The 19,579-nt window shown below is 40.9% G+C and overlaps 1 protein-coding gene across 2 annotated transcripts in view; it reads right to left on the bottom strand.

The window, feature by feature from the left end:
- LOC311228917 (X-ray repair cross-complementing protein 5-like) overlaps window positions 1-19,579 on the bottom strand; it is a 68,744-nt gene that overhangs the window by 27,364 nt on the left and 21,801 nt on the right. The window contains exons 10-13 of one of the 2 annotated variants that reach the window (XM_084314877.1): window positions 12,914-12,976; window positions 8,800-8,937; window positions 6,644-6,734; window positions 589-719 (exon numbers count right to left, since the gene is read on the bottom strand). In XM_084314877.1, the coding sequence (XP_084171003.1) occupies window positions 589-719; window positions 6,644-6,734; window positions 8,800-8,937; window positions 12,914-12,976 (423 nt within the window). The remainder of the gene's footprint in view (window positions 1-588; window positions 720-6,643; window positions 6,735-8,799; window positions 8,938-12,913; window positions 12,977-19,579) is intronic. The other variant, XM_084314878.1, reaches the window with a different exon arrangement.

The raw sequence follows: 19,579 nt of genomic DNA on the forward strand, positions 1-19,579 counted from the left end.
ATAATCGACGCCGTCGATTATGTCGACTAATCGTTGCAGCCCTAGTTGTGATGATGTGCTTGTTAATGGTTTTGCTGTGAAAATACTGTTCCCTGTAATTTTTCCAAAAGGATGTGAAGGTTCTTTCTTTACTGTATAAGTGCAGGAAGAGGTGAAAACTCACAATACTAATAAGGGATCAGATGATTTTTGCAAAAAGGTGTTAACCGTAAAAGTCCCACTTCCCATGGAGGGAACGACGGCCCCAAGACATGTCAAGAGACAACCTCACGGTACTAGTTTGACAACATCCCAACTCAGGAGGAAAGAGAAGTCTTCACTGTGACCTCTAACAATGGCAGCAAACAGAATTGACCTATCTCAAGCCTCACCCTCTTTTCTCGATCCATCACTTCCCTCTGACAAACTTTGTATGTCCAAGGGAGGTGCCGATTGTGATTAGAGAGGACAGGGCTTGGGATGGGTCAAGTGCAACTTGTGAAGAAGCTGGAAGTACCTGGAAGTGCCTCTGGAAGACTGGGTTGGGGATGTGATGGACCTACCTGGAAGTGCCTCTGGAAGACTGGGTTGGGGATGTGATGGACCTACCTGGAAGTGCCTCTGGAAGACGGGGTTGGGGATGTGATGGACCTTGAACAGATCCTCCTGCTCTCCATCCTCATTCTCCTCCACCAGCATCATGGTGTCTATCAGAGAGTCCACCGCAGACAGCTGAGCCTCTGGAGGAACCACAGCATCACAGACCACAGCATCACAAACCACAGCATCACAAACCACAATCACTTTATTCTGGATGGAACACAAGCGCAGGGGTTTCACTTGGTGAAGCCGACTCGTACATTTCAACTATTGAAAACAAACATACATAGTAGTGACAAGAGGACAACTCAGCAATACAACACACACACACATGGTACAGTGACAAGAGGACAACTCAGCAATAGAACACACACCCACACACACATGGTACAGTGACAAGAGGACAACTCAGCAATACAACACACACACATGGTACAGTGACAAGAGGACAACTCAGCAATAGAACACACACCCACACACACATGGTACAGTGACAAGAGGACAACTCAGCAATACAACACACACACATGGTACAGTGACAAGAGGACAACTCAGCAATAGAACACACACACATGGTACAGTGACAAGAGGAAAACTCAGCAATAGAACACACACATATAGTAGGGCTGCACGATTTTGGGAAATAATCTAATTGTGATTATTCTGACAGATATTGCGATTGCGATTTGCGATGCGATTATAAATTTTTTTTTATTTTTTTTACAAGAAGCATGTTGCTGCTTTCTGTAGTCGGGTCCCAACTGCAAAATTACTGTATTACCCTGTATTATACACTTTTACTAAGACTATTCTGCTTTGTGTTTACATGTGATGTATTGTATACATGCACATTTATTATGTTCTTGTGTGATGTATCGCACATTTTATTGCTGTGTGATGTATTGCAAATGTTATTGCTGTCATCTTGGCCAGGTCTCCCTTGCAAAGGAGATCTTGTATCTCAATGGGACTTCCTGGTTAAAAAAAAAAAAAAAAAAAAAAAAACGTTTATTTTTAATTTTTTTTAATTGCAGGCTTGGCGATTTAATAATTGCATCATTCCAAGTGACAAGAGGACAACTCAGCAATACAATACAACACACACACACACGGTAGTGACAAGAGGACAACTCAACAATACAACACACACACGGTACAGTGACAATAATGGATTAGTTGGGTCTATGTTGTACACCTGCTTGGCCTGTTGTTGAAGCCATTTGATGTACAGTATAGCAAAGCCTGTAAACACTTTTGCGTTTTATTATATTATTATTTAAACCGTTCAGCTCCTTTCAAACTGAAGACTTAAAAACAGAAGGAATAAAATAATAATATTTTACACTCTTGATGTATAGTGCTAGACTTTGTTGGTACTCTTCTGTTTAGAAGAAATAACCCCCTCCCCCACAATTACAGTTTTCCCAATCCAAAAGCCTTGGGTAGACAAATCCGTCTGCGAAGCTCTGAATGCACACACCTCAGCCTACAACGCCAGGCTTGTGACAGGCAACATGGACGAGCACAAGGCGGCGCACTATAATTTAAGGAGAACAGTGATAGAGGCAAAGGGGCGGTACAGGAATAAGGTGGAGCTTCAGTTTGAACAGGCTGATTCCAGGGGTATGTGGCAGGGCCTCAGAACGATGACAGACTACAAAGGCACCCCCCCATGCTGACCACTGATGTCTCCTTGGCAAATGAGCTAAATACTTTCTATGCACAGTTTGAGGCTGTAAATTCCAACAACAGCCTACAGGCCACTGCAATAGAGAGTAGAGACACTGCTGGTGGAGACTCTGTTTTTTTTTGCGATCTGAAATTATATTGCATCACGCGAGCCTACCCAAGGGCCGCCGGCGATCAGATGTGAAAAAAGCGCCCCCTATCGTCTCCCAGATGGTAAATGGTAAATGGAATGGACTCAATGAAAATGGATGGGGAAAAAAATATATTCCAGTCCACATTTTCCAGTCCACTGATGCAGCCGGGGTTACCAGAGTTCATTCTGGAGCCTCTGAGCCGCGGGGAATCATGTGTTCTACTGTACACACGTTAGATCTATACACATCGATTTTTTTGAATGGTGATCAGGAATTGGAATATACCATTTGGATACCATCTGATGTCAGGTAAGGAATCTATGTTATCAGTGTTAGGATAATCAGACTAGTTTTCGAGGAGATATAAGCTTTTTTCTGATATGTGCTCTATCGGTTTCACTGTAAAATCCATGAGGAAATGAAAACGGCTATTATCAGCGCGCGCCTCGAACGTGCGTGCGTGCGTGCACGTATACTATTGATCATCTAGCGTTTATTTGAAAACGATTCATAAATAGGCAGACAAATATCAACGTTCTGGAATATTCCAGTAAAAGGCGATTATCACAGAATGGGCTGTTTTTCACCTGAAAACGGGCGCTTTTCAAAATGCTCTCAAACGGAAATGAAGCGATAAAAAACCAATCTGCCTTGACAACACTGACTGGAAAATGATTCTTTGATAAACGACGGGCAGATTAGACACATAGCCATAATTTAAAACATAGATTAGGAGATATTAACGTTAACATTGGCGCCGATGGTGGCATTCAAGCACTAAGTCGTGCGCCCCCTGGTGGCACTGAAAGTGTTAACAGAGCATGATGTCGTGTTATTCCACAAGTATACACGTGAGTCCTCTCTGTGAGTGTCTTTATTCTGTTAGCTCCGTAGCTCCATCATACAGGTCTGTTATTATCTGCTCGTAGTGGCCCCACTTCCTGTCCATGACCCCAGTACGTGGCCTGTACTGAAAAAGTCCACTATTGTGCCTGTACCCCAAAGATCCACCCCTGCTTGCCTCAATGACTATCGCCCTGTAGCTCTCACCTCCATAGCCATGAAGTGCTTTGAGAAGCTAGTGAAAGGCTACATCTGTTCCTCCCTCCCCAACACCCTGGACCCCCTGCTATTTGCATACCGCCCCAACGGGTCCACGGAGGACGCCATAGTCCATGTGCTGCACATGGCAGCATCACACCTGGACAAGAGGCAGGGGAACTATGTGAGAATGCTATTTATTGACTACAGCTCAGCATTCAATACCATAGTCCTCTCCAAGCTCGTCGTCAAGCACAACAGCAACACAATCATCAAGTTTGCTGACGACACAGTAGTGGTGGGCCTGATCTCTGCAAACGACGAGAGGGCCTACCTGGGAGAGGTAAAGAACCTGGCGCTGTAGTGCCGGGAGAACAGCCTCTCCCTGAATGTCAGCAAAACTAAAGAGATGATTGTGGATTTTAGGAGGTCGGGGCTAGGGAATACAGCCCCCTCAGCATCTACGGGGCACCGGTCGAGAGAGTGAACCTCGGAGTCCACATATCCGAGGACTTGACATGGACCACACACATTGACAGTGTAGTAAAGAAGACACAGCAGCGCCTCTACTTCCTTAGGCGCCTAAGGAGTTCAAAGTGAGTCAGAGTTAAGAACTTGTTAGAAGAAAATACACTCACTTTAGAGTTTAGACTCTTTAACACTACATCATATTTATGTATTAAAGAAATGTGCACTACATCCATACCGCATTTGCATTTTGCACCTTGCCTTTAAAAAAAAAAGGTTTTGTACCTCATTGTCTGCATTTTTACTTCATTGTACTTAGGTTGTACTTTAGTTTGTATATTGTTATTCCTCTTTTACTTACTTTTTACTGTAAGAAGCACATACTCAGGGGCTGATACAGAACCAAGCATTTCACTGTAATGTACATGTACTTTATACGTGACAAATAAAAGCAAATTTGAAACTTGAAACTATAGCAATTTGCAAGTTGTTTGAAAGAGCATCATACAAAACAAGGAATAATGTTGTTAGTTGCAGCCCTACAATACAGTGCATAGGGATGTAGACAGGCGGACAGTCTATTAGAACACAAAGATGACAAGAGAGGAGAAACATTCATCATGGCAGCCTACACAGCTGGCACCGCAGACCAGACCACACAAAGTTCAAATCAGACAGACGTCATCATTTTCCCCTCCTTTGCCCCCAGAGGCAAACTAATTTCTCCCTCAACTATGATGTGTAGCTCGTCTTGAGCTGGCTCTCAAAAGGATCACTAGGCAACTTTTTTGAGTAACATGATAGGGCAATGTGCTTGCCAACAGGGAATGATTTGAGACATAGGGAAATAGAATTGATCAGTACAAACGTGTTGAGAGATATCCACTTGTCTGACGTTGCCCAAAAGGTTGCCCAGTGTATCACCAGCATTAGGATAAACCACAGTTTCTATGTCTGACCACTAGGTGTGTCTGGCTCTTAACCATCAAAACCTGCACGGACTACAACGTATGACGTATATCATGCCAGCTAGGGTACAAACCCTCACCTGCACCTTGTGTAAACTGTTTATTGTTTACAGTGTTTATTTTTCCTCATATTTAGATTACATTTTAGTGCTATATTTATGTCTTTCTTCTATTACCCTCCCCATACTGCTATGATGCTCGAATTTCCCCAAGAGGATCAATAAAGGAATATCGTGTTGTGTCGTTGACCATGTAATAGATGTGTAATCAAATTACGGTGATATTAATGTGAAAATCCAGCTGCATCCATCTGTAAAATTGATCATCGACATGAATCAATATTAAATCAAATGTTAAATAGATTTATTCATAAACATAACAATGTGAACTAATAACTTGGTGTGAGGTTTTTAAAGCATATATTAAATGATTGCCAACTGAATGAGCCCTGACACATTTTCATACTCATCGCATTCCTGATGAAGTATATAAAAATGTATCATATCAAACTGTGGAACACACATTTTGTCAATCACACCCATACATTCTGTCTATGTCCTAGGCTGAGTGTATTCTGGAGAGAGGTATTCGATGCCTTCAAAGAGACCCCACGGTGGTAGTATTATTTGGGCGTAATACCTGAAGATATGGATGAGAGGACCAAGAAATATAATTATTTAAAAATAATTTAAATATACCGTATTATATATACCTTGAAGTGTAGAACGAGAAATTCACGAGAAATAAATTGGCTTACACTCATTTACAAAACCCTCCTTGGTCTGACCCCTCCTTATTTTATACACTTTTCAAATTCTACTCCCTATAACACCAGAGCAGCTCACCATCAGAACACTATATGTTCCCCGTGTTAACACTTCCTTTGGTCAATTCTCCTTCCACCTTGCTGCTCCCAGCAGTTGGAACGAGATGCAAAAGACTTTGAAAATGGACAAATGTATCCCCCTTGCTACTTTTAAGGAATCAATCGCAGAGTTGTTTACACACACCTGCAACTGTCACCCAGGCTTTTGACTGTAATTTGTCTATTCTGCTTCATGTATCGCACACTTTGTCATTTTATTTGGTTATTTGTTTGATGTGTTTTAATTATTACCCTTAACTCTGTGATAAATGTATCGTCTGTCTCTTTTCTATTATTATAGTTTTTTGTCCCCTTTCCCTGTTACCCTTCGAGAGGTTCTTTTTGTCCTCTCGCCAGGCCATCATTGTAAATAAGAATGTGTTCTTAATTTACCTGCCTGGTTAAATAAAGGCTCAATAAAAACGAAATAAAATAACCATTAGATGGCTGAAACCAGACCCTCCCCCATACAATACATGGATCCAAAAGGTATGGGGTCGTCATCAGATGGAGCAGATGTCATCCTCATTGAGAATCCAGGAATCTGTTCAACGATGGAGCCCTTTCATGGCTTTCTTGGTGCAACAAGGTTGTGCATGGGTGCTTAGCTCCTCCGCTTGACTTTCTGATCTGTTTGCTTACGTGTGTATACATTTTGGAGTGGATATATTTTTTGGGGGGTGCTATTTTGTTTCATATTTGAATTTGGCTATATACAGCTGGAAGGGGAAACAGAAAGTAATTGTATGAAAAGTAATATGTTTTACTTGATGCATTGAATCATTGCCTATTTAACTGATTTGTAACCAAATCTAGTTGGATTGAATCACACACCCCTAAATCAAATACTTATTTGTTACAACCACATGAGCCGTTGGTTCGGAAAACAGCGACAGTACCTGAGGGGGTGAATTTCTTGTTGTTTTCCAGAGAAGGAAAATTAAACAGCCTGAGGTCCTCCATGAAAGGCAGCTGAACGTACATCAGACACTGGAACACAAGACACAGTATAAGGCAGCTGAACGTACAGCAGACACTGGAACACAAGACACAGTATAAGGCAGCTGAACGTACAGCAGACACTGGAACACAAGACACTAGGGGTGGGACGGTTCACGGTTTTCGGTTCGGTATAGTTTTTTATAAAAAAAATAAAAAATTACTCCAAAAATACCAGAATCAGCATAAAATATATATAGCCTATAAATAATCCAACTTTTCAGTTATTCTCAAGGACGTAGTCATGCAAAAACTGAAAGAATGAGGCAGGAAGTGTTTACAGCCTTAAATAATGTTTGGCACACAAAGACCGAACTGAAATACATCAAACTAACACACACACACTACTGTTTAAAAACAACACTGCTCTGTTCATTCTATTTTTTAAATACGTACATTATTTGTCTACATTTATTTAGACTAACATTATTTAAATATTGAGTGCAACGTAATTCGGTGAGTTGGAACTATCTATGGGTTGGCGTGGGTCCCCACGGACATTTTAGCGTGTGGGACCATATACGTATATATGTATACTTTCCGCAACAGAGTTCGGTTTCCGGGTTCCTCCGATTGGCCGCGACCCCCACGTGACCCGCCCCCCTTATCGCTGCCGCTCGCCGCTGTGTTGCAGCGCAGAGCGCTCGCTTCCTGAATCGTGAAACGCGCCACTCTGCTGTCAAGAAACGCGCTGTTGGTAACTCATCTTAATGTGCTGCTTATGCAGTTATCAGCTGTTCAAGAAACGCAGTCATCTTAATATGCTGCTTATGCACCACATCAAAACATGTAAAATATTTAAACAACCATTAAGCAGTGTTGGGCGCATTACTCAGGAAGTATAGGAGTTGTGGAAAGCAGGATGAGAGAGCGTAGATTTCAGTGTGTATCATTTAATCATTTATCATTTAACATTTGAAAGGCATACATTGTTGTCATACAGAAGTACAGAATACTTTTATACAAAATGCTTCTTACTGTTACGCTCCAGAGACTGTGCTAGACAAGATAAGTATGAAATAAAATAGTATAGCATGTAAAATAGAAGTAAAAATAGAGGTCACAGTGTTCAGTATAGACATATGTACAATGTTCGATGCAGAATAGAAGTAACTGAGTTACCATACAATATACAATATACTATGCAATGTACTAATATACAATACTATATAGTGCAAAGCAGAAATGGGATGAGGTACAATTTAGGTACAATTTACAGTAAGGTGTACGAGTTGTAGTGCAAATCCTTTACCAATAAATATAAAGTGTGTTTAGGTGATCTAAAGTGTGGAGAGTGGGTGCTGCAGTGTGTTTTTTGTTTCATTCTGATTTAATTACTGGACTGTCATTATTGTTATTATTATTTCTGTTATTGTCCTGTGATTCATCATTGATTATTGCGCATCCCGTGAGCCGTACAATACACAGACGCCCCGAACCGTGGAGGTCGTGCCGAACGGTACACGGTTCGGTTTCATACAGTCTCACCCCTACAAGACACAGTATAAGGCAGCTGAACGTACATCAGACACTGGAACACAAGACACAGTATAAGGCAGCTGAACGTACATCAGACACTGGAGCACAAGACACAGTATAAGGCAGCTGAACGTACATCAGACACTGGAACACAAGACACAGTATAACAGTTAGCTCTGTGCTAATTAACATGGTTTCATTTAATACTGTTGCTGACAGCAAATATACAAGATGGCACTGTGCTGTTCGGCTGCCTCTCTGTAGGCTCTGTCGAGATTGTGCTTATTTTGGTTAATTTGTATAGTTTTACTCGTTTCTTTAATGCACCAACTGCTAGTGCTTTATTCTTTTACTTTTTTACTGTATGAAGCACAATCTCAGGGGGGTCATACAGAACCAAGTATCTCACTATAATATACATGTTATGTGACAAATAAAACAAAACTCGAACTTGAACTTGAAATACACAGAGGGCCAACAGAATACTTCTGAAAAGGTCTACAGAATCTAATAGAAACAGTGTTGTGTTGTGTCCAGTAGTAGAAAAGGCGGCGTGTTGTTTGGCTAATTATTTCACCTCATACTTCTGCTTGATGCAAGGGAATGCTGCTCCTACTTGGGGGTTACTACTGCGATTGTAGGCATAACGGACAATGGCCACCATCTTGAGTGCATCCATGGCTCGGATGAGAGCAGACAGCGCCACTCCTGCAGGCTGCTCACACACACAAAGAAGACAGATGTCTCTGTTCAGATGTCAATATTGAACTGTGTTCAAATCACTATATTGATATGAAGTGGGGATGCACGGTACAATCAATTGGATTGTTACTCAGTACTTATAGACCGTAGAACTCTGACCATTAGTTTGGGTCACATGACAAGGAGTATTGAGATAATTTTATTGAATAATCTTTTATTCATTTATTTAAATGTTTTATCTCACCTGCTTTCAAAAATGCAGAACATTAAAAGGAACATGCCAATATTATGAGAAATGCGCTTACTGTCTTCTCCAGTGAGACAATATGACAGATACCAATTTCCTCTCTGTGCTTTCAGTAGAAAGCTATACGGCTGCAAGCTAGCCTAGCTTTGCACAAATGAATGGAAGCGGATAAGGACCATCAGCCAAGCTTAACACTCTGGGAGAGGTGTTTTTGGCCAACATCTAGGCTAGCTGGTTTGTATCTGCTTCAATTAATTTGTGCTAAGCTAGGCTAGCTTGCAGCCGGATAGTTTTCTACGGAGCACACTATCCACATCCCTATCTTCTTGTTTGACCCGGGAGAAGACAATAAGCACATTTCCCATAATGTTGGTGTGTTCATTTTGATCGGCTAATGATCTAAGTCTATATGGTTAATACAGTAACGGTACTGGATCGGATCAGAACTCAATATCTACCAATGCTTAACCCTTTCACTGCCACACTACAGAAGGTTAACCCTTTACTATCACACTACCGATGGTTAAGTGTGGCAGTGAAAGGGTTAACATGCTGTCGTGTGGCAGTGAAAGGGTTAACCTTCTGTGTATTGTCGCAGTGAAAGGGTTAACCGTTGGGTAGTGCGGCAGTGAAAGGGTTAAAGGCTTATGAAGTCAAAATAGATGTGTTCTTTATGTTCTTTTATCACGTATGTCTTGCACTGATTGTCACTTATAAGCCAGTATCTGTCCCAACAATGAATTTTTTATGTATTGAATATACATATGAATTTCCTGGAAAACAATAAAAGAAAATGTTGAGTCATCCTGCACATGGGGGCGTATACTCATTTAGCACAGGGGCTGCAGCACCCCCACCTGGCAGGGAGTGTAACTGCAACTGCAAGGTTGTTTTGGCTTTTATTCCATTGTAATACAGAGGCTACTCAATGTCACAGACAGAGCGGCACTGCAGATTTACCCTACTCTTGGAATTCATTACCGGCCAGATCCTCATAGGGGCACTGTCTCGATAATGCAGTGTTATTAAAGCAGCGTGTAGCGGAAGCATGAACCGGTTAGGCTTCGAATAGACGCGGCCTGGAAGCGTCAACGCGGAACTGGAAATCCGTTGGTAAAAAAATAGACGCGGCCTGGAATAGTTTTTGGGACGCTGAATGGATGGCGAACAAGCCAGCAGAACTATCCGAGCCCCCGGGAGGGTGGTCGAAGACCTTTTGCATGTCGGCGATGTATGCGGGGAACGAATTGCAGAGGGAGGACTGACTGAAGTGGAGAGCTGTCGCCCATTCTAACGCAGGACCCTTGAGCAGACCCGACAGGTAAGCGATTTTAGATGTATCACTTTGGAAGGTGTGCGGCTGTTGTCCGAATACTAGTGAACATTGAAAAATAAAGGCACAACATTTAGAGATGTCCCGTCGTAGCGTTCTGGTGCGGGGACATGGGGCTCCCTGTACGGGGGCGCGACAGGTGGGGTAGGCTGGGCAGAGATGTATGCATCAAAACGGTTACATTGTTTGTCGCTCCGCAGAGCTGAGCGTGAGAGCGCGGAGTGAGTGGTAAACCTATGACGTTATTATATCACTTATCTCAGCACCCCCAATGCTGACTGAGTTCCCGCGGCCCTGATTTAGCATCCAATGAAATGCATTCTAGAATGACATTTACAACACATTCTAACTAAGCTAGCAGTCAGCCTCTTTAACTACGAGAAACATTAATATCTTTGGAACCGTTTGTGTTCAATTGTATCGCAATCGGAAGATGATCTTCTCTCTGTCACAATTTAAAGTGTATTTCTCCGTAGCATAACTGGCTGGCAGTCGCATAGAATAATCTACTCCAGTACGTGCTCCGCAAGTCTGTAAGCTTGCACATAACAGAGTATAGAGAGCTAGCAGGGGTCCCCAACCGTGGATCATTTGGTACCGGGCCGCAAAGAAAGAATAAAGTTGTTTAACACTTTGCATGCCACGCCCGAGATTATTCGGGTTATTACCCCCCAGGTTGAATGCCCAATCACGAGAATATTCGTTTGTTCTCTTTTTCTTTTTTGCGATCTGAAATCATATTTCATCAACCGTGTCTACCGTTGGAAATTCAGCTACCTCAGGCGCTCAGATGTGAAAAAAGCGCCCCCTATCATCTCCCAGATGGTAATTCACCCTTTTGGATTGAACTCAATGAAAATGAATAAGAAAAAAAAACCTGCACTCCACATTTTACTTCTCACTCATGCAACCGGCATCTACCAGCTTCATGCTGGACTATCGGAGCAGCGGGGAATATGTGTTTTACAGTATACACGATGGATCACTAAAAGGAGCGATTTTTTTCGAATGGCGATCAGGAATTGGAATAATCCATTTGGATACCATCTGATCTCAGGTAAGGAATCTATGTTACCAGTCTAAGGATAATCAGACCCGTTTTCACGGATATATAAGCTTTTATGTGATTATGTGATATCGCTGTTTGACTGTACGCGCCGTCAGGAAATAGGAGACTCGATTTTCGGCTCGCCGCAAGAGCGTGCATGCGTACACATATACTATCGATAATCTAGCGTTTATTTGAAAACGATTCATAAATAGGCCGAAAAATGACAACGTTCTAGAATATTCCAGGAAAAGGCGATTATCAGGGAATCTCTTCTTTTTTCCGTGAAACAGAGTGCTTTTCAGAATGGTAGAAAACGGAAATGAACCGATAAAAAAACAATCTGCTACGACAATGTTGACTGGAAAATGAGTCTTTGATAAGCGACGGGCAGATTAGACACATAGCCATAATTTAAAACATAGATTAGGCGATATTAACGCTAACATTGAAGTGGTGCTGGGCATTCAAGGGACTAATAAGGAATTAAACTTGGGCAGTCAAAGTGTTAAAAGGAAATGTATTTTATTTCCGGGTATTTTACTTTGAAAAATTGCCACTTCCACTCACGCCTCAATCTTTTTCGTAAAATAAGTATCCTGCCATAATGCTCCCCATCGCGTAATTCACTCACAGCTCGGGCTGTGGTTGTGGTAGAGACATGATCATAATCAGGTTTTTATGCACCCGAGTCTCCCGAACACATAGAGACAGTGTACATATGCTTAGCTATGGTAACTTTCGCGCATCTACCCTCTACCAGTGAATGCCTCTCACCTGGAAAAGGTGTTAGGTGGGGGAGCGGTTAGGTGGCAAAGGCCAGTGGGTATTTGTAGTTCTGCATGCATCTCTTAAGAGAACAGCCAACAGCCCCTTTGAAGCTCTGTAGCTCAAAACGGTTTATTGTGTTATCATCTTTATTAATAAGACATAGATTTAAATGTATCCACCAGATTTGTACAAGTGATGGCTTATTTTGAAGGTAAGAACCTGTATTTTCATATAATGTAAACAAAATTAATTAAGACTGCTCAACATGACCCTAATCTTCATGTCTGGTCACATATATGGTTAATTATGGGCAGTTCTGTGTGCAAATACTTAGAATCGTGCACGAGCGAAGACGGTAAGAACAATTGGTATTTATCAACACGGAGTACTTGCATGTGAGGTGTACGACCTGGGTACGCATGTTAGATAAATACTGTGCTTAGAGACATTTAAAATGATGTGTGTAGGAGAAAAAATAGAACACTTTCTACGCAATATTGATAAATGAGGGCCCAGGACTCCGAATCGACAAGAGAGACATCGGTGAACAGCTAATTCCGAATAAAAAGTCACCAACAGCCATTTCTCACCTCATCGTCCCTCAGAGCAAACACCTTGAGCACCTGGTTTCCCATGAAGCGGTGCCTCGGTACCTGCAAGAGATCAAAATATGACACAGTAATTACAAACGCAACGGGAACAGTTGTACTCGCAGCTAAAAAGAAAAATAATAATAATCTCCAAACGACTCTTCCCAAATTGTGAAGAAATTTCAACATTTATCCTTCCGTTTTCTTACAATAGTATGCAAGCTAACTGCTAATAGTGTCCCTAGAGAATGTTAAAGGTGCTATAATGATTACAGATCAAATTCTGAATATTATTCTGAGAATCTGTTCAATAATATTAATTTGGAGGGTTTTTCAATCATACACTTCAATAGCAGAAGCCTATATACAAACTTTGTCCAAATTAAAGACTACTTAAACTCATTAAACCATACATTTCAAGTCATTGCAATAAGTGAGACGTGGCTAACAAATGAAAAGGATGCTGATTTTATGTTAGAAGGTTATGATCATTTCTGTGTAAACCGGATAAACAAAAGGGGTGGTGGTGTTGCATTTTATGTACAGAATGATTTTCAATGTAGAGTCATTGATACTACAATTGTTAATGATAGCATGGAGAGTTTGACAATTGAAATTCACTCTGCTAAAGTTAAGAGTATATTTTTGAGTTGCATATATAGAACGCCTGGTTCTTGCATTGATCAATTTATGAATACCATAGGTGATATTTTTGAGAAGGTATGTGATCAAAAATCTTTTTTTGTTTGTGGTGACTTTAATATTGATCTCTTAAAATGTAATGAACATAAACTAACGACAGACTTCTGTAATGCAATGTTTAGTTTTGGTATCTGGCCCCTTATAAACAAACCCAGTAGGATAACTAAAGATAGTGCCACACTTATTGATAACATCTTTACGAATGTTCATGGCCAAGCAACAAGTGGTTTGTTTTTAAGTGATATCAGTGATCATCTTCCTATTTTTGTGATATTACATAATTTAAAGGTAAAATGTTCAGTTGATGTAAGTGAACCTTCTTGTAAATTTGTAAGAATTAGGACACCAGAAAGAATGGAGGCCTTAAAGATGGACCTTACAAACTACAACTGGGATGAGGTGTATGTTGACGATCCAAATCAGGCATATGATGCATTTTTGTTGACATTCACAGAGCTATACAACAAACACTGTCCTATTAGAAAGAGCTGGGTGAAGGATAAATATAAAGGAAAGCCATGGATGACTAAAGCTATGCAAAGGGCGTGCAAAAAGAAAAACTTAGTACTTACTTTACAAGAAATATTTACAACTGAGAACCAGTAAAAGCGAAGAAAAATATAAGCTGTATAAGAATAAACTGACTTCCCTTATGAGAGTACAGAAGAAGGAATACTACAATAAAATATTAGAGGACAGTGCAAATAATATACAAAGGACCTGGAAAATAATCAATCATATTATTCGGAATAGAGGTTATAAATCTGAATTTCCAAGTTCTTTTCTAAATAGCTCTGATGCTAAAGTGGACAATGTAAAAAGCATCGTTGAAAATTTCAATGACTACTTTGTGGGTGTTAGAACTACTTTGGCCAGCAAAATTGTTGTGCCTGAGGATAAAAAAGATATGTTTAATAATCTGATTAACACATTGAGTGCCACGGACGCGTTTTGTCGTTAGTTCATGCCGACCGTTGAGTGCCCCCGACGCTATATAGCATTTGTTTGGCGTTTTTTTTATTTATTGGCGATTTGAATTCATATTTCATCAATCGAGCCTCGGGTTTGTGCTGCAGAGTCTCTCTGAGCTCAATTGGGAAGATACCGCCCCCTATCGTCTCTCCCTGTGGTACTGCACCCTATTACTTTACACTGATGCAGGGGGGGTGGCCAGTTTCCTCATTTTACTTTTCCGTCAAGGCCAACTGAAGGATCGATTGTGCTCGCCGGCCCGGAAAACGCGTGGATTATGTATTTACAGTACCCAACACTGTAATCAATAAGCGTGATCGATATTTGGAATTGGAATAATCTTTTTGGATAACATCTGATCTCAGGTAAGGAATTTATTTTACCAGTCTTAGGATAATCAGAGCTGTTTTCACCTATATCTCAGCGTTTGCCCTATGCGTGTGTGTGTGTGGCTGTGATCGCTGATGAGGAAATGAGAGAATCGATTTTTCAGCCCGCCTCTATAGCGTGCATAAGTACACATATACTATCGATAATCTAGCGTTTATTTGAAAACGATTCATAAATAGGCCGAAAAATTTCAACGTTTTTGTGTATGCTCGAATATTCCAGTAAATGCCCTTTATCACGGAATCTATATATTTTCCTGAAAAACCAGGGCTTTTCAAAATGCTATAAAACGAAAATGAACCGATTAAAAAACAATCCGTCGACAATGTTGACTGCAAACAAGTCCTTGATAAACGACGGGCAGATTAGACACATAATTTAAGACAGAGATTATGCGATCACAACGCTATCATTGAAGTGGGTGGTGGCATTCAACCATGCTTTATCATGTTAATAGCTGGCACTCAAACTGTTAATGGTAATATCAGTTCTATGTTCATTGTGGGGTAAATGAAATTGATATAATTTAAATTGTAAGTAAATTCAAAAACATAACATCAACTGATATAAACTCCATTGACATGGTAATTATTAAAAAAGTAATTGAGTTGTGGGCGGTTAGGTGGCCGAGCGGAGATTGCGTTCGTCACCAACCCCGGAGCTGTGAGCTGGATTCGCCTGTTCAGCTCCGGGGTTGTCACCAGCTTGGCTGGCCGTTCACACTAATACAATTGGCTGTATTAGAGGGTGGGAGAAGCTGGCGGGGTGGGTCCGGGTCGTTGTAAACAGCGACTCCTACAGTTCGGTCGGGGCGCCTGCTAAGCGCGGATAGGACCCGAGGGGGATAGTGTGATCCTCCCACACGCTACGCCCTCTCAATGAGAATCCGTGCTGCCAGGTGAAAAGAAGCGGTGATTGGCTGGACGTGTGTCGGAGGAAGCACGTGGTAGCCTCCACTCTCCCAAATGATCTGACTGTGGGGGGTAAGTGCGCAGCGACCAGGAAGGGATTGGGAATTGGCATACGACTAACATTGGGATGGGAGAAAATCGGAGGAAAATGGAGGGGGGAAAAGATAAGAAAAAGAAAAAAAAATGATTGAGTCTATTGTAAAACCTTTGACCTATGTGTAACGGATGGTATCGTGAAGCGCAGTCAAGAAGGGCTGGGGTGAGTAGCGGTGCTATGGGTTAAACTCACTCTCACATCCTCAAAAGACGCATAGACCCAGCACTTAGAAGTGAATTCACCTCTTGGTATAGCGGTCTGTGTTGTTGCCTGCAACGTGGGAGACCGGGGTTCGACTCCCACTCGGGGCATCGAAGTTTTAGGTGACGTTGTCACAACCGTTACATATGCAATCTGTCTTTTCAAAGAGGTGTTTTTCCTAATAATATGAAATCAGCAAAGGTAATACCAATATTTAAAAATGGAGATAAACATCAAATGGACAATTATAGACCAGTTTCTCTACTTCCTCAATTTTCAAAAATATTAGAGAAATTATTTGTGAAACAACTGGATCTTTTCATTGGCAAATATTAAATATTGAGTGAACACCAGTATGGGTTTAGGGAAAATAGAACTATTACATAATGCAGTGATGGAGATGGTAGAAGAAATAACTAAAGCAGTTGAAAATGACAAGTGTTCTATTGGTATTTATATTGACCTACAGAAGGCTTTTGATACAATAGATCACAGCATATTAGGAAGTATGGGATACAAGGTATAGCTAACTCTTGGCTGAAGAGCTACTTGGAAAACAGACAGCAATGTGTGCAAATTAATGACACGGTGTCAGGATTTAGGAAGGTCACCTGTGGAGTACCCCAGGGATCTGTGATAGGTCCAAAACGTGTTATACTTCATATTAATGATATGTGCAATGTTGCTGAACTTTTGTTTGATATTGAAAGAGAGCTTGAAATTCTCAAAACTTGGTTTGATGTTAATAAATTGTCTCTCAATATTAACACTTTCAGTGCCAGCAGGGGGCGCACGATTTAGTGCTTGAATGCCCACCATCCACTTCAATGTTAGCGTTAATAATGCCTAATCTATGTTTTAAATTATGGCTATGTGTCTAATCTGCCCGTTGCTTATCAATGACTCGTTTTCCAGTCAACATTGTCGAAGCGGATTGTTTTTTTATCGGTTCATTTTCGTTTTATAGCATTTTGAAAAGCCCTCGTTTTCAAGGAAAATAAAAAGATTCCATGATAAACGCCCTGTACTGGAATATTCTAGAATACACAAAAACGTTGTAATTTTTTGGCCTATTTATGAATCGTTTTCAAATAAACGCTAGATTATCGATAGTATATGTGTACGTATGCGCGCTGGGGCCGCGAGCTGAAAATCGATTACCTCATTTCCTCAACATCACACACACACACACATGGGGGACACATTGATATCTCAGCGAATACAACTCTGATTATCCCAAAACTGGTCAAATAGATTCCTTACCTCAGATCAGATGTTCTCCAAAAAGATCATTCCAATTCCTGATCGCCATTCCAAAAATCGATCACTACTGTCTACTATCGATTGGCTACTGTGAATATATATTACAGGCTGATTCCCGTCCCGCGATCACTTCCATGTTGAGCAGACGGCTTGCCTGCTCACGGAGCCAGCTAGCCCCGCCTCTACATATCACTGATCCCAGGTCAGTCTAAGCGACTGACGTGCAGTTTTCAGGGATAGACGATAGGGGGCGCTTTTTTCCATTCTGAGCTGCTGATGGGGCTGGTGTACCAACGGGAGACTCGGTTGATGAAATATGAATTCAGATCGCTAATAAAAAAATAAAACGATAATTAGCGTCGTGGGCATTCAGGGGGGGGGCTGATAAAATGTCATATCACGTCGTGGTCACTGAAAGTGTTAAGAAAACTAAATTTATGGTTTTTGGTCATCGAAAAGAAATAGAGGGGGATAGAGTTAAAAATATATGATGTAAAAATAGAAAGAGTTTCTGAGATAAAATTTCTAGGGGTAGTTATTGACCAGAAATTAACATGGAAACAACATGTCAGTAGCAATATTGTATAAATGTAAGGATATATTAAACTACCTTGCACATAATTTACTGCTCACTTATACTTCCTTACATATCTTACTGTGTGGAAGTATGGGGGTCGACATTTAAAAAGACAGAAAATCCAATAGTCTTACTATAAAAGCAGGCCATTCGGAACCTTTTCAAGGCTGGTTACTATGAACAAACAAATCCATTGTTTATAAAGTCTCATATTATGAAATTTAATGATTTGGTTTATTATAAAACTATGTAAATAATGTACAGAGCTAAAGCAAAGTTACTCCCAGACGGGGTGCAAAGGTTTTTTTCAATACATGAAAGAAAATATGATTTGAGAGATATTTGTAAATTTACTGTTCAAAAAGCTAAGAAAGGGATTAAAAGGAGGTGTATTTCTATTATTGGGGTTAACTTGTGGAACAATGCTGATATACAGTTAAGAATGAGTAATTCGCTTTTGATTTTTAAGAAAATAGTTTGTAAAGCTATTTTTGAAAACTACAAAGGTGAATACGGTAATACTGTTTTTTTTTGTGCTATTTTCTTTTAGAATACTGTTGGGAGTCTTAATTTTGTTAAGAATATAGGACAGGCATTGTGACAGAGTGGGTCTGTCACTGACGCCGGGGCAGCACGCACGCACACATACACACAACATTCACTCATCATATACATTCATACATAATCAAACATGCATACATATCCATTAATCTAAGCATACATGCATTTATACATACATTCATATATCCATTCATACATATATTTATTTAGACGAATAGATAGAATAGATCTTTATTTGTCATTGTTGGTACAACGAAATTTGTTAGGAACATCACCACTGGCATACAACATAAGATATAACATGTGCAAAATAATAATGTCAATAATAATAGTAATATAGTAATAAAGTAATAAAGTATCAGTGTCCCAATGTCCCAATATATAACATACCATCATTGTCCCAAGTGCATTTAGTGCTTGTGCAAATAAATTAATAAATATAAATATTTCAGTCCAGTGAGTTGATGGAAGGAGGGGGGGGGGGGCGTTGACTTGCAAAGGATGAAGTATTGTATAGTGCAGCAATGCAAGTCCGGTTCACAGTTATTGTTGTAATGTGGGAGTGGGAGTTATGTCACCGGGGGTGGGATGCGGGGGGGGGCAAGTTGATGTTCGTCGTTGAGCAGCCTGACAGCCCGTGGGTAGAGGCTGTTGGTCAGTCTGCTGGTTCCGGACTGGATGGATCTGTACCTTCGACCAGAGGGCAGCAGTTGAAAGAGATGGTTTGCTGGGTGGTACTGGTCTAGTAAGATGTTATTTATACGCCGTAGGCAGCGGGAGGTAAAGACTGTGGAGATATCTGGGAGGCTAGCTCCAGTGATCCTCCTCGCAGCCTTGACCACTCTGTGGAGGGCCTCCTTCTCTGCCCTGGTGCAGCCAGTAAACCACACCAGTAGTCCGTACGTGAGCACACTCTCTACTGCGCAGTGGTAGAAGTTGGCCATCAGTCCCTGTGGGAGTTTAGCCCATTTAAGCTTCCTAAGATAGAAAAG

This window comes from Notolepis coatsorum (genome assembly GCF_963971535.1).
Source record: "Notolepis coatsorum genome assembly, chromosome: 5".
Classification (NCBI taxonomy): Eukaryota; Metazoa; Chordata; class Actinopteri; order Aulopiformes; family Paralepididae; genus Notolepis; species Notolepis coatsorum.